This window comes from Periophthalmus magnuspinnatus, chromosome 12 (assembly GCF_009829125.3).
Source record: "Periophthalmus magnuspinnatus isolate fPerMag1 chromosome 12, fPerMag1.2.pri, whole genome shotgun sequence".
Taxonomy (NCBI): domain Eukaryota; kingdom Metazoa; phylum Chordata; class Actinopteri; order Gobiiformes; family Gobiidae; genus Periophthalmus; species Periophthalmus magnuspinnatus.
The window spans coordinates 10,851,438-10,874,640 of record NC_047137.1 but is presented as its reverse complement, the minus strand read 5'-3'; the positions used below and the strand labels follow the sequence as shown (position 1 = coordinate 10,874,640).

General features: G+C 38.9%; 1 protein-coding gene across 3 annotated transcripts in view; it reads right to left on the bottom strand.

The window, feature by feature from the left end:
- The window catches only part of vav2 (vav 2 guanine nucleotide exchange factor), a 354,595-nt gene that overhangs the window by 50,754 nt on the left and 280,638 nt on the right, over window positions 1-23,203 (bottom strand). For all 3 annotated transcript variants that reach the window (XM_055225679.1, XM_033976209.2, XM_055225680.1), the window contains exons 5-8: window positions 22,841-22,946; window positions 19,658-19,756; window positions 15,428-15,496; window positions 14,055-14,155 (exon numbers count right to left, since the gene is read on the bottom strand). In XM_055225679.1, the coding sequence (XP_055081654.1) occupies window positions 14,055-14,155; window positions 15,428-15,496; window positions 19,658-19,756; window positions 22,841-22,946 (375 nt within the window). The remainder of the gene's footprint in view (window positions 1-14,054; window positions 14,156-15,427; window positions 15,497-19,657; window positions 19,757-22,840; window positions 22,947-23,203) is intronic.

Genomic DNA, 23,203 nt, shown 5'->3' with positions numbered 1-23,203 from the left:
GGGCCCATATTATGCTATTTTGTGATCTATGTTATAATGTCAGCCCTGGAATTGCCAATCTCTACTGAACTAAAGGTAAAAGGAGCTGTTAACTTGAAAACTACCACTTCATGACATCATAAGGTGGAATATCACTATCACTCTTACTTCTACAACAACTGTATTTGACCATATACGTTGAAATATTCTTAAACAAGGGGTATTATGAGGTATTTTTTCTTCCATGTGAAAGTCTTTTTAGATGCATGTTTGAATAATCTAGCAATCTCTCCCAGACCCTATCCGACCCCTCCTTAACCGTCTCCACAATTCTCCATAAATATATAAAGCTACGATAGAAAACTGTATACTACAACTTCACAAATCTGAGTCGATGTGCAGTAGTAACGCTGTGATTTCAGCAGTAGATCTGAGCTGTAGAAATATCTCAGGAGGACACACATTTGGACTGCGAGACACTTCAAAAGACAGAACTGTGGACCTCACTCCTCCTACTCGCCTTCCTTTTCTCTCCCTCCCTTCCTCCCATCTGCTTCCCTCTCCTTCTCTCCTCTTCCTCTCCCTCTCTAACCCTTGTTCCTCTTCTCTTCTTTCTCTCCCTCTATCTCTACTCCTCCTCCTGCCTCGCCGCCATAGCTCCTTCTCTCCTCTTCCTCTATCCTTCTCTCCTTCCCTCTGTTATCCACCCATTAGCTCTTCCTCTCCTCCGCTTACCCTCCTTCTTTCCCCCTATTTCATCCTCCCCTTCCTCTCTATCCCATTTTCCTCTTCTACTCTCATTCTCTCCTTCCATCTCCCGTCTTCTTCCCCTCCACCATATCATCTCCCCCTCTTTCTTCTTCTCCTCTTCCCTTATCCATCTCTCCCTTCCTTCCTCCATCCCTCTCTCTCTCTTCCTCTCCTGTCCTCCCCTCACCTCCTCTCCCTCTCTACCCCACTTTCTTCTCTCTCCATCCTCCCCTCTACCTCCCTCTTCTTCTATCTCTCCTCCTCTTCTTCGCTCACCCCTCTTTCCTTTTCTCCTTTTCCCTATCATCTCTTGACATCTCCCTCTCTCTTCTTCTCCTCCTCCCTTCCTCTTCCTCTCCTCCTCTGTTTGAAAGTAGGACATGGCACCACAGCGTCTTGATCTGAGGCCGAGAGAAGAAGAGGAGGAGGAGAGGGAGAGAAAGAGAGAGGGAGAGAGTGACGAGAGGGGGGGGGGAGAGGGATGAGGAGATAAGTGAGTGATTGGTTGAGATAGTGAGAGGGATAGAGGGAACACAAGAGTGGGAATGAGGAAGAGGACAAAATATATATATATATATATAGAGAGAGAGAGAAAGCAGAGGAGAGATGGATGGATGGATAGATGAAAAGAGAGGGTGGTGAGAGACAGGGAGAGAGAGGATGAGGTAAAAGAGAGAGATATAGATAGAGGAAAAAGGAAAGGGGGATGGAAATAGAAGAAGAGGAGAGAGATGATGAGACAGATGAGAGTAGAGGAGGGAGAGAGTGAAAGAAAGTGAAGCAAAAAGAACAGGGTAAGGGAGAAAGAGAGGGACATAGGTAGAGAAAAAGGAGAGGGGGATAGAAAGAGAGGAAGGGGAGAGAGATATCATGAGGAAGATGAGAGTAGAGAGAGAGACAGAGTGAAAGGAAGTAAAGCAAAAAAGAGCAAGTAGAGAGAAAACGAGATAGGGACATAGATAGAAGAAAAAGGAGAAGGGGAGATAAAGAGAAAGAGAGACATTGTGAGAGAGATAAGGAGAAAAAACGAAACAAAAACTAAAGCAGAAACGTTCACAGCACCCGACATCCACTAGAGGGCCTCAGCTGTTACTGAATAATTAGGCTGTATTCTGAACATCCTGATTATTCACCATGATGAGTTTATAAGCGCTTTTCACAACTCTCACAAACCAGAGCAGACTTTTGCCATCACGGTAAAGCTAACAATAAATAGCATGCTAACAGCACAGTTTCAAGTGATCACTTTTTGACCCTAAGAGTTGCTTTACATTATTTCTGTGCTAGGGCAAAAAAATCTATTGCGCATCTACATGGAAAAATAAAACTGGGTAATAAAACTTTAAAGCGGGGTATTACTCTTCTGTGGTGTGCTAACTGCTAACACATAACATATTCAGATCACCACGTTAGCTTTTATTGTTTTGAAAATACTATATTCACAGAAGACAGCGTGTTAGCATGTTTAATAAGCTTCAGTTTCATTTCTGTCCCTTTTCTGCTTTCTCTCTATGCTATGTCACTCCCCCTTCAGAGCACTATCGCAACACAATCGGCGTGTATCCTGCTAATGAAACTACTGCACATTGCATCAGGTTTGTTAAACTGTTCTGTATCATTTTATATCAAGCTTTTGTGTATTTAGGCTAACGGACTGAACTAATCTGGGAGAGATTGCTAGATTATTCAAACATGCATGGATGGCATCTAAAACCTCTTCAGGCATGTTTTTGATGAGGGAACAATGTTAGAAAGCTCCAAAAGGTCGATTTTTGCATTTCTTTAACTGATTGTGTGGGGAATTGAACCTTGGACCTTAACAAAGTGCGTTAACCTTATGTAAGATTAGAAATTAGATACAAAAAATGATAACAAATTACTGCCTTATTCGTTCCGATTCAGATTTTCACCAGAATAAACGATCACTCCTCCGTCTTTTCCAAATGTTCTAACGGTAGCTAAGTGTCAGAGTCTCATGCTGAACCAAGCCGCTAATCAACGTCCTATTGTGATCTGATTCCACAGGCAGCAGGATCACTCACGAGGAACGGGAGCGGGCTAATTCCTGGTTTTTATCTCAAATATGCTGATCCAAGCCTCAGAACTTAGCAGCTGAACATTTTAGTGTCAGTTTTCATTCAAGAATATGTATGTGTCTTAGTCCAAAATCAGGAAGCCTACAAGCCACATGGTATTGTACAAAATAAAACAAGCCAGAAACAGAAACAGTATCAGAACATAATCCGACTTCACTGAAATGTGTCCTCTGCAAACCAATCCTTGGACATCTGGGGACAACATGTCAGGAGCTGAAGGCGACCACCATCCAAATCTCGAGCTTTAGTGGGAAGCTTTTGAATATACTGCTCAACTTGTCGATTCCTGGTCTCGTCAGATCTCTGAAGCTAAGCGAGCCTGGGCCTGATTAGGACTTGGATGGGAGAGCGTTGGAAAGACCACAGTATTTCCACAGTGGAGCAGCAGTGGCTCTAGAGGAGACTGTCACTGTGTCCTTAGGCAAGACACTTCAAAACATTGGCTAGTATAAGTGATGTGTGTGTGTGGTGAGTGAATGAATGAATAACACAATGGAAAGGTTCTGTGGGTGTCTTTAAAAGTTCTATATAAATCTAGTGCATTATTATTATTATTTACACTATATATCAGGGGCGTCAAACTCATTTTCACTGAGGGCCACATCAGCAAAATGGCCGCCATCAAGGGCCAGGTGTAACTGTGACGCTGTATAAATGTCACTACATGTACCTAAATGTCATGTAAAACAAATGTAACTACTACTTTTTTGTACTTTTTAACTTGTTAAATAACACTTTCTGTATTTATTACTTATTCAAGTTGCAAATATTACATGTCTGCGTAACTGCGTAACTCCTGATGCACTGACATTTTTTAAAGTGTGTTTCGGGCGTGAAGGCTAACTTTTGAATACTTAACTCCCTGTTTGGTGTCTTTCACATCCGACTCCGCTTCGTAACAAAAAAAAATACAGGTTTTTCTCCTTGAAGCACAAACTTGTATTCACCTTCAACTTTCTTGAAACTGCCCTCCGTGCTGACAATTTTCATCATTATTTGCAAATATTTCTCAATTCCACTTGTTGGGAAAATCTCATTAGTTTATGGTTAATGTACACATTCATTAAAGCAGCACAGACTTATTTTAAAATGACAGTTATGCCTTTTAATTTACCTTCTCGCGGGCCACATAAAACAATGTAGCGGGCCACATTTGGCACCCGGGCCTTGAGTTTGACACACTCTATATATGATCAGGTTGGTGGTGTGATTCCAACTCCCACAGATGAATATTGTCGTCGTATCCTTGGGCAAAGCACGTAACCCACCTTGCTCCCCGTGTCTGTGTACACTGGTGTATGAATATGTGTGTGAATGTGAGTAGTTCCTTTATATAAAACGCTTAATGGTGGAAAAGTGCTATATAAAAATGTGACTGTTTACCATTTATTACAATACGCCTGCACAGTCCACCAACTGAAAACACATATGCTCAGTGTTTCAAAGATGTATTCAGACTATGATTGACTGCTTATACCTTAAATATCTTTGGCAAGGTAAAATAACCGACTATTTTGTTCACTTGAGACATTTTTTATGAGCAGTTCTGGATCCGTATCACAAAAAGGTGGCTCTATTAGAAGTTCCTATAGGTGTAGTGCATGTTTATCCTTTGAACATATTTCAAATCTCTGGAGATATTTGCTCATTCTCCCTTTAACCGCACTGAGTTCCAACTTTACCAACTTTAGTTTCTTGTACTTTTGAGGAATCACTACTCTCAAAATGGCTCCTTTTTCAATTGGAGTCCCGCCGAGCCCCCCCACCGAGACCCCTATATATCCCGACATGACTGGCCCCGTGGCGTACAAACCCTGATTAAGACATGATCCAAACTGGAAAAGACAGCTCTCCCCGCCCGGCGCCCCCTACGTTCCACTGCACAGACAAATTTGGCTTTGATTAATTAGATGGGAGCAGCTACAATGTGCGAGAATATAGCGTAAAATGAGAGATCAGGTTATAATATGATATCTTATTTCAGGGGTGGCTGGGGATAGGAGGCAGCAGGCATAACATTGGTGAATATGGGGCTCATTAGGAGAGCTAGAATAAATGATTAGTTTGAAATGGGGCGTTAAACTTAAGGTCGGACACATGAAGGTGAATCTTCATTTGGAGGACCGTAAAGTCAAGATATCGGCTCACAAAATCCAAATTATTATGCATCTGGTTTCAGTGGAAAAGACTATACAGTTTGAAGATTAAAGGTCCTATATTACGCAAAATTGACTCTTTTGAGCTTTAAACCATTTTAGAAAGCTGTTTCCTCATCAAAAACATACCAGGAGTTGTGTTTTGTTTCATTCACACACGCTTGAGTAACCCTTTATTATTAGTTTGTCTACATCTCCAAAGCTCAAAATGCTCTATTCCACCTTGTGATGTCATGAAGTGGTAGGTTTCAAATGAACAGCGACATTTCATTTTTAATTCAGTGAAAATTGGCATTCGAATTCCAGCGCTGAAATTATCCAAATGATCCAAGCGAAGGTGCATGGAGTTCACTTCCTGCACTTCTTGTGTTACCACTTCCTGTATTACCACATGACATCACAAGGTGGAACGCTATTTTCTAATCTATGTTATAATGTTTTTTCCTCATCGCAAACAGACCTGGAGTTGTGTTTTGTTTCATTCACACATGTTTAACCCACAAATCCTGCATATTTAGGCTGAGTTCTTCTTTCAAACTAAACACGCTCACACACTGTTCCACCTTGTGACGTCATCATGTGGTAATACAGGAAGTGCTCCATTGTGTTGTTAAACTCCATACACCTGCGCTAGAATCATTTGGATAATTTCAGCTGTGGAAATGCCAATCTCTACTAAAGTAAACGATAAAAGGTAACAGTTAACTTGAAAACAACTGCTCAGTGACATCACAAGGTGGAACAGAGCATTTTGAGGTTTGGAGATGTAGACAGACTAATAATAAAACATGTGTGAAGGAAACAAAACAGAACTTCAGGCATGTTTTTGGGGAGGAAACAGCATTATAACGTGGCGTAAAGCTCACAAAATCATAAAAATAGGCTGTAGGACCCTAATTTTCAAGCGTAATTAGGCAGATTTTTACACTAAATGCTCTTCCGATTGAAACAGGTACACAACAACGGTAAAACATATGAACCGACAATCCTTTGATAAGCATACAAAAGCACCAAGACCATCACATGTGAACTTTATTTTCTTATGAGAACGTTTTTCTTCAACAAAAGGCTGCCGTCAGTATCCAGACATTGATGTCCAACAAAAGACCTGATGGGCCGACCTGCTCCCAGCGTGTGTCCACATTCACAGCTGCCTCTGCAATCACGGACGCCATGACGACAGACACACGGCTCCCCAGCTGCAGGAGGTCCAACTCCATCAGCTCTCTTTCAATGCACTTAGCACAACACATCTCCTCCTCAAAGAATCCAGGGCATGGCTAATTAGATAGTATTGAAAGGTGGGTCAAGAGCGGCAGCATCCAGGTTTGGAGTGTGATTATTATGCACGTTTGAAGCACTTACAGTATCTTTGTGTCGGGAAACAGAAATTATTGTGAATCAACTAAATCCGACAATGAGCAGGTGTGTTTTATTGTTAAGAGCGACTTGAACGGAATAGGTTAGATTTTATTCATTGGCGATTGATACTTTATAGTCATGCTGGGGGTGTTCTACGTATATGTGTATGGTGGAATGTTCAGCAGTTACCATGGCGACACAATGCGCACATTAAGACTTTAAGATCGTATAGGTTTGAACACCTTTTCGGAAGACTGATCAATACAAGTGTTCATGGTACTGTTTAGGTGTTTGACTTTTAACAAGAAAAGATGAGAGTGGCTAATGCTAGCTAGCTTGCGATAGTAAAGTTATTTGAGAGGGACTTGTTCAACCATAAAACTGTTGTAGTTCCAACTAATTCACTTTTTTCTGGTCAGTGTTAAAATAAAGAAAGTGCAGATTAAAGTTTAACAAAGCCTTAGACAGCGCAGTGCCTACAGTTAACATCACACATCCGGGGTTGGTGACATCAGCTGTAAAGTATTAGTTAAAGAACACGTGCATTCTTCTTGATTGAACTCTTTTAACATGGTTTTGTTCACTTTGGGATAGGTATTTCACATTTTGTAACTTAAAATAATATCTACATTTGGAAATACTTTATAAATTTAATCTCTGTTTCCAAGTGTTTAGACGCTTGAGCTCCCTCTGGTGTCCGCAACTGGAATGAACATTTTGAACGTAAACCGTTGAAGCCCTTATCCAACCATTCCCACGGAAACAAGCTGGAGGAGGTCGTTCTTCAGGCCAAATACCAGTCAGGTTTGTGGAAATGCAATTCTGCGCACAGTAAGGATGCATATTTTTCACCGTTTTGCAATAAAGAGAACAAAAGATTCTGTCTAAAAAGTTACACGCTGTGGATTTAAATATTTGAACTGCTCCAAGATCACCACGACAACCATTTGTAGCCACCTTATTACATCCACAGGGAGAAACAATACGGTCGCCTATGTGTATCACGTCATGGGTCATTGCTTTACACCTTGCTGTTTACAACCCCTCCTGTGGACCCCCGCTCTCACCCCCTCCTCCCCATTTCCCCCAAACGCTCCCATAATGAAACCACCACCGCGCTAGCCATTTTACCGCAGCTAGCGTACCCCCTCCGCACCTCTCGCCGAGCTACCGACTCCCGCAAGTCAACTCCGGAAGAAATCTCCAAGCAAAGCAGAAGTGACAGCCTCGTCCGCTATAGCTAATGCCCGCTGACACATGGCACGGAGACCCCCTCACCTCCACTTAACACGTGCGGCGATGGGCAAATGGAGCATGTACACCCCATAATATTGTTCGTGATGGAGATATCAGGAGTGTAGATTACTGGGGGAATGAGTTGGGGGCTCGCCAGAAGGAGGGCATCAACTAGAGACCACTTAAATTGGGTTTTGTAGAGCAGGCTTGGAGCAATTGGAGTGAGCGAGTTGAGTTGCGACGTTCGGAGTGGAGGAAAGTGGCAAAGAGGAGTCCATTTGAAACACATTTGCTGGAGGACTTTGGTAGCTTTGTGGTTTAGATTTAGGGTTGCCAACTTTCTCACTTCCCAAAGCCAGACGCCCAAGAGGTTGTTGTTGCTTTATTCACACCTCTTTCATGGCTCTAGTCAGGGAAAAAAACACACAAAAAAACATGTCCACAGCTGTATTGGTCAGTACAATCAAGCTTTTCACTGCAAAGCTCTACAGCACATGTGTCAAACTCAAGGCCCGTGGGCCAAATGTGGTCCTCCACATCATTATATGTGGCCCTCGACAAGGTAAATTAAAAGGTATGATGGTCTTAAAATCTCAATTTATCAGGAGGTACACAGTTACACAGCCATATTTTTACATCTAGGAAAATGTATATGCAATATTTGTAACTTGAATAAGTAATAAATACAGAAACAATTAATTAACAAGTTATAAAATTAGTTAGATTTATTTTACATTTGGCCCTTCGAGAGCAGCCATTTTGCTGATGTGGCCCTCGGTGAAAATGTGTTCGACACCCCTGCTCTACAGCGTGGATTTAATTCTGGGGTTTCAAAAGTAGTTTGCATTATAACTCTACAACTCGTCTGAAATGCAGTGGTCCAGAGTTATTTCTCACTTACCTTATGCATGAAAGCAGATTTTTTTGTTTTGTTTGCTTTACTCTTAATCCTTGTGTTGAATACTGTGTGTTACAACACTGAGGTGTATTTGTTTCTCTGTAAGAATTCGAAACATGTGTATTTTAAGAATGGACACTGACACTGGAATCTACTACTTCGGTTGACAAGAGGTGTTGTAATACATTTTCAGTGACTGCAAGCATCTGTTAGTGACATATTTTACCTCTCTGAAAACAGCTAACAGTATATCCATTTATGACCTTGTACGGATAGCATGGAAATATAGTTTAAATCTTTATAGGACCAGTCTTCCATAGATAGTACCTTTCTTGGTGTATAAGTACTTGATGGCTCCTTTGTAAAATTTCGGACACACAACCTCACCATTCCCACACACAAACATACTCACACACCCCACTCTCTTACACACTCACACCCTCACTCAACCTCTCACTCATTCACACACACACACACACACATACACATACGCATCTGCCTGCTGTCTGTAACTTCATTCATCGCATGAACTAAACTAAACTTAAACTTCTTTCAACTCTCTACCTGGTCTGGAATAGAGTTTGTAAGGCTTTTTCGCATCTTTTTTGCCATGGCAGTTAAGCTAACACCAACGAGAACTAGCATGGTAACATGCACTTCCTCATTATCAGACAATAAAACACTTCATAATTAGATTCAAACAGTAGGCAGGAGACTCAACAGACATTTTTAACCTGATTGTCAATTCCAGAGATGAAATTATCCAAATGAAGTGCATGTGTATGTAGTTTAAAAAAACAAACTGTGGAGCACTTCCTGTATTACAACATGACATCACAAGGTGGAACAGAGTGTTTTCTGTTTGAGAAAATAACTCTAAGAAGCCTAAATATGCAGGGTTTTTGGGTTAAACATGGTGAACGAAACAAAACAGAACTTTGGATATGTTTTCTGATGAGGAAACAACATTATAACAGATAAGAAAACTGTAATATGGGCTGTTTAATGCCACAGTTCAGCAATCAGTAAACCACATTCACCACATTCACTCCAGAAACGATTTGACTATTTCAACAAGTGCCCTCTCAGTACACCGGCTAATTGACTGTCCCCTATCTGAAATATTTGAGACGCAGTCAAGATAAAGCAGTGGCATTTTCACTTTGACATTCAGTCCCGCAACAAATAGAAGTGGACCCTTTCATCCCATTTAGCCATGAGTGAAAAAAACACTACAAGCACATTGTCGTAAAGGTCAGGGCGGCTTACAAGCACCGATAACCTAATTAATTATGCCCATCCGAGGCTAATGCGAGCAGGCCTGAGTGCCGCAAAATCCCAGGTCAGTTTGCCCCTTTTGAACGCACCGTCGACAGCGGGCAGGTCCGGGCGTCAATCACAAAGAGCCGGTGACGCACGACATCTGCAAATCTAATGAGTGTTTGTGTCTGTAAATAAACCAGTGTATTGTACTTTCGGAGATGGCTCAGTGGGAGGTAAATGTGAGCTTTCGTATCGGCGATAAAGATTAGCATTCATTAAAGGTGGATTATGTAACTTTTCTGGTGGGGGTCCATCGCTAGCTTGTCTTTGTAGATTTGGTATTGGTTTGCTGGAAATGTTTCACACTATTGCGTAAATGTACGTGTATGTATCTTGCATTTGTGTTTTTAATTCCTCAAAAATACGCAAAAAATATACATGAATTTCATAGATTTGACCTTTGACCTGATCTGGAGGCGGATAAGTTTGATGTTTTATGTTTCTGTCATTGATTGTTTCATGAATCCATTAATGCAAAGTTGACTTCTCTGAGCTCAGTAAGAAAAAAAAAAACAAGTTTGCATTTTGCCTGTTTAGTTGCGTCATAGGTAAAACTTCGCCTGCACAGTCCTGCAAACCGCCACACTCACATGCACCAACAAGTCAACACTGCAATTCTCTGGGAAGCTATAAAATGGCTCTGCAGTCCATATAAAACGTATTTGCTGTCAAGATCGGCAACCCCAATGACGATGCCAGTGCCCACGGTAACTTCTGGAATACAAGCAGGTGGCAAACTGTCCACCAGAAAAGTCACCAAGAGTAACTTTAAGATAGGGAGGGTAGTTTGGAAATAGTCCTGCTGCTATCGGGTAAAGTTTAGGAAATAAAGTGCCGTTGACAACCGGCTGTTTTCCTGTGTTTCTCTTCTGTGTGGCTATAAACAGTGGTACATAATCATTAATACTGCTGTGGCATTCGTAAAAAGCCACATTTACTTTTATCACATTCTAATTGTAACGGCAGACATTGGACCAGAGATGCTGTTTGTGTCAATGAGGCGTAACAATGCTTATTTTGGTTTTCTATTTGTGTTTAAAGGGCCCATATTGCTCTATTTTCTGATCTATGTTATAACGTTGCGGAGTTGTGTCACATATTTTTAACTTGTATGATCATTTTTGACATATTTGAGTGATTTTAATGTGGAAATGTGGAGTGGTATGTTTTAAATGAAAATGGGAGAATGCATGGTTCGATTGTAAATGGATGAATGCTTGGATGTATTTTCATTGTTTTTAAACTGTCCAGTCAATGCAGATGGAAATGAGCTTTAGCTAAATCTAGAGTAAAGCATCTCTTCTTTTATGAGATGAACGTGTTTGCACATGGTTCCTGTTAAAATAAACCAATAAAATAAACTAAACTAAAACGAAACTCACAAATTCTGCATATTTAGGCTGAGTTCTTCTCTCAAACAGAAAACGCTCTGTTCCACCTTGTGATGTCATGTGATAATACAGGAAGTGCTCCACTGTGTTTTTAAACTGCATACACCTTCACTACAATCATTTGGATAATTTCAGTCTTGGAATTGACAATCTCTACTGAACAAAAGATAAAAGGTACATGACAACTTGAAATCTACCGCTTCATGACATCACAAGGTGGAACAGAACATTTTAAGCTTGGGACATGCAGACAGACTAATAAACTAGGATTCCTCAGACATGTGTGAAAGAAACAAAACACAACTCCAGGTATGTTTTTGAGGACAGAATAGCATGATAGCAGGGATTAAAGCTCATAAACGTCATTGGAGAACGACGTAAGTACAGAGCAATGGCTGTGAAAATAAGCTTTTAGAGATTGTTCAAACATGCACAAATCACTCCCAAGACAACTTCGAGAGGCTACATGGGAAGGGGAAACAACTATGACATGGTTAAAATCTCTGAAAAGTCGATTATGCATAATAGGTCTGCTTTAAAAGAACACTAGATCACTTTTCTGGAGGAGGGTAAGTCGCCTGCTTGTCCATGTTGAGACGCAATCCCACTCAGAGTAGGAATCTTGAGTTGAAATGTTACTGCATAGACGAGGTTCTTCTTTTTACTTACACTGGGACCCATTCACTTGCTAATCATCTGTCACATTTTACATCTATATTTTCTTCTATTCTTACAATCTGTTTTGCATCAAGTGAATCGCGTACATTCATACATCGTTCCGAGTTTAAACTGTTGACGTCAATGTCCACAGATACGTTCTATTCTTTAGTGCTTGACCACAGAGACCTGCTGTGGTGCGGTGACTCATGTCCTCTATGGAAACACAGCATTAACCTACATTCAGCATCATTACCCTTACCTCCATCATAACCCGCTCAGCCTGCTGAAAGCGCGGTGAGGGGTCTAATCATCAGGACACCCCAGGATTCAAAAAGTATACACACAAGAGCAGAATCTACGTACGTATGGCCATATAAGACTTTAAAGGCACTGTAAATGGTAAATGGAGGGCGTTTTTCCACCCTCCAGACACTCAATGCGCTTTACATCGATGAACCTCTCACCTATTTACACGCACGTTCACACACCAGTGCACACAGACACTGGGGGCGAGGAGGGTTAAGTGTCTTGCCCAAGGACACAACAACAGCATTCATCTGTGAGAGAGGGATTCGAACCACCAACTTGAAAAACAGAGCTAGTTTCATGTGCAGTGGTCCAGTGTTATTCCTCATTTACCTTATGCATTCCAAGCATCCTATTTATTGAGTTTGTAAGAGCTTTTCACAACTCTCAGACACAGTAAAACCAACAACAACTGGAATTCTAACGTGCTCTTCCTGAATATTGTACCATAAAATGCTTCATTGTTAGTTCTGGTATTTAAATAGAAGTAGTTAGATTTTCATTTTTTCAATATTTTGCAAATGTTCTTATGTCTCTTTAAAATCTTCCCTTTCAACAAATTCAAGTATCACAATAATGATTACACTTTACCAAAGAACACATTTTGTAAATAACACACTTTTGCTCAAAAACACTTGAAAAATCAACCAAAAATTGCGGCTTCGAAGTAGATTTTAGCAATCCTAACAATTCTAATATGTCAACTGCACTAATAATACAATAGGAAAAAGAAAACATGGTAAACCAATATGATCACGTGTACTTTTTCAAACTAGAGGGGAAATTTTCCAAAATTGTTTGCAGTACTAGGCCTTTATGAACACATGTGAGTTGTCAATGGTCCAATACCTAACTTACAGGGCACATTATAGATACTAGAACTAACAAACTAACTAATATATATATATATATATATATATATATATATATATATATATATATATATATATATATATATATATATATATATATATATATATATATATATATATATATATATATATATATATATATATATATATATATATATATATATATATATATATATATATATATATATATATATATATATCGACCAAGGAACCACCATGTTTTTTTTGTTTTGTTTTTTTACTTACTTACTTCTTACTAAACTGAGAAATTTTAATCCAGCAAGTCATTAAATTTCACAACGTTGGAATTAGTAAACAGCTCATGAGTTTGTTAATAGTACACTGAGCTCTGTTGATGAGGCAAACCACATGCTTTTGTCATAATTGGTGTTAAGGTTGTTTTCTGTGTTTTCACCCACAGTGTGCCATGTATGGTAATTAGGACTTTGCAAGGTGTGTTGCAAAATTCAAGGTGACATTTGACATTCGTTATATAAGGTTACCAGCACGTTAGCAAGAACAATGTTAAAAAGAAAACAAAAGAGCGATGGAACAATCCGATAAATTGCTGTGTCCCATCCATAGACTGTATATATAAGTGGACATAGCTAACCTGCTAGCCACCGTGTTCTAAACAGGAACTGATCATCACATTCATTTGCGCTACATGATCCTGATGTTTTTATTTGGCTATTTTGTCTGTAAATCAAGATATGAACAGACAAATGAGCCTCCTCCTTGAGATCACTCCCGCAACATTGCTAATCGCCTGCACCCTGCTAAACCAAGGCAGGAAGTGGCGTTCAACAGCCTCACTCCAGATTGGCTCTTTGGTTGAAATGAGGTATGACGACACAACCCTGAGCTCCATTGAACACCAATCAATCCGCGCTCAATACAGGACAGACAGATGGATATGTTCTGTCTGCTGACCCCAGTAAAAGCATGCATATGGACATGTATATGGACATGTATACGGACAGAGGAGTGGACATATTAAAAGCAGAATAATAGTTGTCTCTGACCTTTCCTTGAAATCCAAGAAGATCTTGCCCAGTCCGCTGCCTCCGCTCACCATGTTGAGGTCGATGGCTTTGAGCAAGGCGAGGTGCGCCTTGATCACATCCTGAGGGAATACAGACCAACAATGAACAAGCTAAAGTTAGCAAAAGCAAGACACGGAATATGCTTGAGATAAATACAGGGGTCTGATATGATAATAGATAAGCAAATGGAGAGGACAGTGGAAAAAGAAGCTGGGCAGCTACAGCGCTAGGTCGAATAAACTTTAATACAATACTGATCATATTTTTGGCAGTTTATTGGAAATATGTTGAAACAGGTCTGTAAATGTTGCTGTTGAGTCTGTATAACACAGTTGTAACTTTTCATTCGAAGCATTTTAATAATTTTATATTATTTTGTATTTCAATATTTATTTTACAATACTTGACTAACCTGGCTCAGGCCAGATGTGATGTATGTCACTCTGAATTGATTTCTACACATTATCAATCTGGGAAGCCTCTTGATGAAAACAGTCGGAAAATGCGGAACATCATGACGATTATTTTTGCCTCTGATTGGTTGAAGAGTCACAACAGTGGAACAAGATGAAATAGTCAGTATTGACACTAAAATAGGCTGAAGTACATCTGTTAGTTTTGGTTCACTTCAGAGAACCAAATCATATGCTGCTGTGATTGGTCACAACCATCTGCCGGGCGTTATCGCACCAGTGGAGGCGTGCCAAGATTGACTCCATCTTGCTGTGCAAGTCACTATTACCATTGACAAAACAGTTAAACTTGGAGGTGGCCACCTGCATTCCATGGAAATATAAAGTTAAAATCATACTTTGAAACATTCTCCATGGAGATGTATGCCATGTGTAAAATATTATGGCTAAAGAAACAACATTTCCATGAAAAGAAGGAGGTGAAGGCCCTCCTCCAGGCCAAATGAGATTCAGGTTTGTGGAGATGCAAGCCCACTCACAGTAAGGACACATGTTTTTCTGTTTGTTTGTTGTTATTTTGTTTTGTTTTGTTTTGGCAATAAAAACATCCTAAATGGAAAAAAAAAATAAAAATAAATAAAAGACAAACAGTAAAATTACCTTTTAGCCAGTACATTTTCTGGCTAAAAAGATACACAGTGAGGCTTTAATTGAAAACAAATGCCATTATAAACAGTGACTTATGAAATTATTTAAGTATTGATTGATTGTATCTAACTTGCATATACCTAGACTGTCTTCATGTTATCTACACATATGTATTCTTGTATTGTTTATGCCCTGCTGTTTTTGCTTTAGTTCTCCCTCCACACATTACATTTTCCACTCGGTCAGATACTTCACATGTACACCGTTTGTCGTGGATGAACTCCTCCTCACCTCTAGGTTGACAAAGATGGCGTCCATTTCCTGTGGCGTCAATACCTGCTTCAGAGGGATCATGTAGTTCTGAAGAAGAAACAAAAAGAAAAACAATAAGTTAACACCACTGCGCACATGGCATTGAGCGGATGAGTCTGTGTAAGCTTTTAGCAGCCGTGTAAAAGTCTGATGTGAAGTGCAGTCATCTGGTAATCGATAAACACGACTAAAGATAGAGTCAGTGGTTCGTGCCTCTTTAGGTCAATTGTCTAATGTACCACAGACTGAATAAAGAAGTGGACTAAGTGAGTGTGACGTCACCCGTAGCGTTCGACTCCAGTCAAATGAAGGTCAACAAGGCTAGCGGTTATTGGGGCGAATTTGGAGCCACGTTGCATATTAAGAATTCCATCCGCAAGTATCATAGCAACCAAAGAGCCAATCCAGAGCAAGGCTTGAACCATGACTAAAGAACCAGTCCAATAAAGTTCATGTGGTCTTCCCATAATCCATTTTAATTGATTCTATTTTCAGACCAAAGTTCGTCCGGTCAGCTGATTTAAACACGTTTTGGCGCCCTCTTTCTACCAGTGGAGGCAGTACAACAGCGCCATCTGCGGTCCGACCTCTTCAGCACAGTATCCCAGGTGCGTGAGACTAAAAAGGCCCCCTCGTCCCTGTTTAAACGGGACCGCTCCGAGTAAGAGCAAGTGCGCCGTCCAAACTGTCGGGTATGAAAAAACACTAAACCTTGGTCTGAAAACAGAATCTATTAAAACAGACTGAAGAATATGTTTCGGTTTGAAGTGTTAGCCCCGCCCACTTAGCTTCTTCTTTTACTTTGACATTGCGCCGTGACAGAAGAACAGCTGTCATCGTTGTTTCTTCATGAATCAGATTTGGCCTTCCAAAAGGTCTAATTTGGCCCATGGGAATAAGAAGTGTCTCTTTTGATTCCATTTCGTGCTAAAAAGACTGTCAGGAGATGAAAGCGGAGTTCAAAGCAGTCTGTCTCTATAAAGGACAAAATATTATGCTGTATTTGTATAGTTATTAGCTTGAGGGTTTGCACAGATATAGTTATTACCCTTTAAACATGCTCTTGAGTACCTTTCATGTTTTAGAACTTAAAATAATGGCTATCTTCTGACAATAGACAACTTGAATTATATATTTACAGGAAATTGCATTAGAAAAATCACATAAACTCTTAGGTTAGGCATGTTTTCTGACGTGCTAAAGGGAACAAACAGTTGCAATGAGGACAAACGGTGCAGGAGACCTCGGGAGACCTATTACGTCACAAAACTGGGAAAAAGTCAAAATTGTGCGTTTTTATGGGATTTAGAAGGAGCAGACTTACTAAACAAGGATTTATCAAACAAGCGTGAATAAAGCAAAAATGCAACTCCAGCTGTGTTTTTGAGGAGGGAACAATGTTATGACCAGTGGTGGAAGTGAGTAAAGGAAAATACAATTACCGGTAGTAAAGTACTGTAGAGTTTGTACTTTGCTTACGTACATTTTACAGTGGTTACTTTTTACGTTAACTTCTCCACAATTTTACATGTTCAAGGTAACACCCTGACTAAAGATTTCAAGTTCAAGCTTAGTAATAATAAATAGATAAATACACAAAATAAATACACACAATTGCTACTGTTGACCAAAATATGTATAATTTTTCAATCAAAATCACTACATTTAATACTTAAACAACTTAACAACACTTGTGTGAAATACTTTTACTTTTTAGTCTTTAAGCACATTTTTAAAAAGGTTCTAAAAATACTTTCATAATTGAGTATTTTATTTTTTATCTTTTACTTAGAAGTACTAACAAAACTGAGCGCTTCATCCACCACTGGTTATGACACGGTTAAAAGTTCAAAAGAGTAAATTTTTGTATAATGTGTGTTCTTTAAACTGCAATTTAATCATTCATGTTGTTGTTAAATGCTACAATCTCATTTTTGCCCGCTGAGTAAAAAAGTTTGGGCACTCCTGGTCTCAACAAAGTACCTGAATGTGCAGGTCATATCCTTCAATCTCATTTTCTTACATCTGATAACAATAATAATTTAACATTTAAAGGTCATAATATAACTTTTCTGCTTGTTTCCATGACGATGCCATAACGTTGCCTAGAATGTTCCACCGTTTGACATGATTTGTTTTGCATTTGGGACGACAGTAGTGCGGTTGGTACAGCGTTCGTCCACCTGATCCGAAGGTTGTAAGTTCGAATCCCGCTCTTGACGTAAACATCATTTTTTGAGCGGTCAAATTCACTAACCCACAGGTTGGTGGTGCGATTCCAGCTCCCACAGATGAATGCTGTTGTTCTGTCCTTGGGCGAGAGACTTAACCCACCTCGCCCCCAGTGTCTGTGTACACCGGTGTGTGAATGTCAAAAAAGTAGTTAGATTTATTTTACATCTGATGTGGCCCTGTGGAACAATCCTGGCAAAGCAATAACAACTCCATGAAAACAAGCAAGTGGTATACCATGTACCAGAAAAGTTACTTAATAAACAAAAAAGTGATTCCATTATCTTGTAGACGATATATTGCTCACTTGTACTTCTAATTAACCCCAAAGCTAAATGACAACACATCTAGCAGTGTAGCTCATTGCATTGTAAGCTAGTTGTTCTAGCTTCATGCCTGTCACGTTCCATCTTCACAATGATAACAAATAGATCAACTCCGAAGCGATGCATACATGACGGCTTTATTAACCCCAACTCAATTAAGCCTAACGGGTCCGCTGATCATACGCAGGTTATTTATTCCGTGTGAGTCTCTTGTCAGGCTAGCGCTCAGCACACAGGATGCACATTTAGCTTAATGAAATTAGCCGAGCGCATGATTTGTAGCGCCTGGAGAGTGAAGTCTGTCCAAACTGAGGTGATGTGCAAGCAGCGGGGAAGAGGAGAATTATGAGGCCTACCGCGGAGTGAAGAGAGCAGGATTCTATTACAACGCCACTGGAAAGACGGGTGCGGTTTGGGGAAGGTGTACTTACTTTTCGTCCTCTACTTGATTTTTCCCAGGTATTTAAGCTAAATTTGTCTTGCCCCAGTACAGATATATTGTATAAGCAGCTCTTGAGGTCAAAATAAGTCCGTCACGTGTTGTCTGTTGTCTGCATCTGCGTTTTCTTGTTTGAGAATCAGGGCGTGTGTGTAGCATGCTAATTGTTGTTAGCGTTACGGACAGCAGAACTCCACACTGGTCTCTAAGAGTTGTCAAGTGCTTATAAACTCATCCTAGTGAATAATTAGGATGCTCGGAATGGATAAGGTTAGTGAAGAATAACTGTTGACTGCTGCAAACTGCTTAAAATGAGCTAGTTCTGTTTTTCATGTTTTTAAGATGATAAAAAAACAGGTACAGCACATTTAATGCTCTAATACTACACAAAATTGATTCTTCTGAGCTTTAAGCCATGTTATAATGCGGTTATCTCATCAAAAACATACCTGGAGTTGTGTTTTGTTTCATTCGTGCATGTTTGAGTAATTCTTATTATTGGTCTGTCTACATGTCCAAAGCTCTAAATGCTCTGTTCCACCTTGTGATGTCATACAGTGGTAAGTTAACAGCTACCTTTTACCTTTTTTCAGTAGAGATTGGCAATTCCAGGGCTAAAATCATCCAAATGATTCCAGTGAAGGTGTATGGAGTTTAAACACACACAGTGGAGCACTTCCTGTTTTACCACATGACATCACAAGGTGCAACAGAGTGTTTTCTGTTTGAGAGAAGAACACAGCTTAAATATGCAGGGTTTGTGTGTTAATTGAGTGTGTGTGAATGAAACAAAAGTCAACTCCAGGTATGTTTTGATGAGAAAACAACATTATAACATAGATCAGAAAAAATCATAATACAAGCCCTTTAAAGTCCAAGTAAAATTGTGGGTACATGGAGTAAATAACAGCGTTTATATTGAGGTTATATTGTAGTAGAGCTGGGAATTGTTCTCTCGTGATCTGTTAGTAAATATTATAACATGATTCAGAGTTAACGCTTTAGCAAAATAGAAATCAAAATCTGTATGGTACCTGACACAAAGCAAATATATCGTTAGCCTTTGTGAGATGCTCTCCTCTTTAAGCTCCGGGATTCCCAGCCCCCTAAGGTGCCATCCCATAATAAGCATCGATCGTCCAGATGACATTTGTGCCTCAGTCTATGAGCCACACTGCTGCGACCGACCAAAGCTCACCACAAACAGCTCACCTTCTCGATGTCTTCTAGGGTCTTGTAGTATTTGGCTTCTGTTTCCTGGATCTCCAGCAAACAGCAGTTCCTCTTGTCCTCCTCTGTCATCCCCATTTTCTGAAAGCAACATATAACGTATTTATTAAATTAAATTCAAGAGAAAAAAAATAATAATAAAAATGTATATGCATTAAAATGACTTGAAATATTGAATTGAAAATTGTATCTTGTTTTGAGCGGTTCTGAAAAATTTAGATAAAGATTAAGTCACATATGTATTTTTTTTTTACATTTTACATTTTTTTTAATTTTTTATATTTTACATCAAAATCACTTCACTCAATTCTTACATAAAAAAAATAAAAATACTTGATTGATAATCTTGCACCAAAATTACAAGAAAACATTTCACACAAAAATTAAGACATAAAAAATTAAATAAAATAAATAATAAAAATGTATTATTATTATTAATAATAATAATAATAATAATAATAATAATAATAATAATAATAATAATACATTGTGTAATAATTTCCCATAATCATTAGTAAAATATGGAATCAGAACTTCCCAAATCAAGATCAAAATTGAAAAAAATAAATAAATAAAATAAAGTATTTTTTCCGTTATATATCAACAATTGCCATGTTTACATATAGAGTGGGTTGCAATGGTTGACATTACTATATATAGAATTGATGGTAATGGTGTTGACAAGGTGATGTCATGTCATGTGACAGTGGTCGTGGAAAGGCTCGTCAGGGAACCGGAGCAGAAGGATATGGAGAATATATGGAGCGGTTTTACACGGAGTTACTTGGGTGCAAAAATCAAGACTGTTCTAGGCCTGACAACTGACACAGATCACAGATGGGACAATTCATTGACCCAAGACCCAGTGGTTCCCAGCAAATGGTTAAATGGAAATATAGTTCAATATAGTTTAAAATTGAAGATAGAAACATGGTCATAATCTGCATTCAATTTGTAAAAATAAACAAACAACAATATTTATTTTTATTTAATTATGTTTCTTAAATTGACAAGGATCTATGGAACTGTTTGTTCTTTAATGGTCAATTGATTACAATGCACATTTATTATACTAAATAAATAAATAAATAAATAAATAAATAAATAAATAAAATAATAATAATAATAATAATAATAATAATAATAATAATAATAATAATAATAATAATAATAATAAATCCGACCTATTGAGAACCACTGCGTTGACCCACCACATAGTTACACAATAGGAAGCGCAGCCTGTTTCATAATTGTGTCATAAACCGTGCACATTTAGCTGCCGACAATTATCGCCAATAAACCAAAAGTGGGTGTAATGAGGCGACACATGTCTGAAGCTAAACCCGGACTGGTGCACCCTGCCACGCTGCCTGCCCGGGCCCCATCTGTGCTCTGCGACGTGACTACCTGGCTCTCCGGCGGGCCCCTGTCAGCCCGATCACCAGCTGGGGTCTGGCTGGCTGTCTGTACTCGTGGGGGGGGCAGAGGTTTGGTGTTGATGAAGTGGTTAGAAGTGACAGGAGGACTTACCTGCATGTATCGGATCTGCAGCGTGTGAGGGGGGAAAGCAGATAGGAATAGTGATACAGCAGGTATAGACAGTGGTGGAAAGAGTACAGATAAAGAACATTTACTAAATAGGGCAATTTTTTTCTCATTTCGACTGGATTTGCAATATATGTTTAAACCGTCGGATTCTGTTTCAACTCCAGGAGTGTTATCACATCCATTTCAAAACATGTACAACAAGATTTTTCTACATAAAGACTGGATATTTTAGTTTAGATAATGGCCATGTATCGTGTGTAAGTACTATCGGAAAACTGTTAAATGTAGTATTTGTAGGATATTGAAGTATTTAGGTAACCACTTAAATGTACGTCAAGTTAAACAAATAAGACTTTCCTTGTTAAAGAAATAGTAACAATCTATGGCATGTCAACAGTAACATAGGAAAATATAGAGAATTAAAATAAATCAGATAGCTTACTTATACATTATGAATTTTATGAAGTGTCTGCGTATGTGTATCTATACCTAAAAATATGTATGCATAGTGACATGTGCTCTGTGTGTATGAACACTGATATATACGGATTTGTGTGTCTGCTTCTGTCTATATGTGTATAAATAGGTCTTCTTTCCTACATTCATGATAGATGATTGTTTTTGTCTGTAAATAGAGTTTCTGCCATCTTGTATTCTATATGTTAGGAGGGTTAGGCAAAATAAGTGTTCAGCCTAAAACCTTTCAGTCAGTTTCTGTGTAATATCTGTGTAAGTCGTCCAGGTCTGATCCGTAGCAAAAGAAAAATTAAATCTGTCAACTGGACAAATCGTTGTAGGAGTGAAGACGTTTTGCTGCGCATTCAAGCCGCTTCTTCAGTTCAAACTCAAAGCAACTATTGTTTACAGTTTCTGTTAGTAGGCTAGGTGTATTGTGTTACCCTAAGTGTGGACTGTGCCCGAGTCCTATTTAGCATAGCTATTCAAGACCCTAATGACGCTAATATATGTGAAACCACTCATCTGAAACATTTTCTCTCCTGTAACAATATGTTCAGTTGACAGATTTTATTTTTCTTTTGCTTTCAAGTGCTATGTGTTATTTTTGTGCTAATCATGAACCATATAAACATGATTAATGATTACACTAACTGACTGAAGAAAATAAACTCACTAGCCACAACTATAGTGACTAAATGAACACCAACTAATACACTGGGGATCCCATATACCAATTTGTTTTGTATTAAATGCATAGAAACTACATCACTGTAAAGAATTCCGTGGTTGTTTGGTGTCATAATATTTGACTTATACAAATAAAAAAATGAAATATATGTGCAGATTAACTAAAAGACATTGCATTTGTATTTATATTATTATTATAGTATTTATATTTATTTTATTTGCATGAGAACCATCATTTACAACAGTCAGCAATAGTATTAATCCGAAAAGATATTTGGAATCCATCTGCCCATAACTAACCATAACAAATGTTTCAATGTAGTGGAAAGTTATGGCTATCTCAAGATATAAGCAAATGAGGAATTGAAAACTAGAATGACACTATAAAAGTACTTTGCAAAACATTAAAAAGGCAGTATGTGAATTTGACTAAAGCAGCAATGAATACTATACTAATATATGAATACTCACCATGGGTTGTCGTACTTCCACCTTGATAATGTCCTCGTAGATGTCATCCCCGTCGTCTTCACACGGCACACAGTCGTAGATGTCATCCTCGCCCAGGTCATGTTCACTGGAGACAAAAAGAATAGACAAATATAATAATGAACAAATACTTAAAAGAAGTAAACAACATTCACACAGCTGAAGATGCACTATGGAACTTTTCTGGACAAGAGTACGCCACTGAGATGTTATTGCGTTGCCTGGAATGTCCCACTGTATGCCATTAAAGTTATCTATCTTTATGGAGACAAGTGGGCGATGCCACCGTGCTATGCTACAGGTCTGATCTGTGGAGAGGTCTGAAACGGTTGTAGCCCTTTAGTC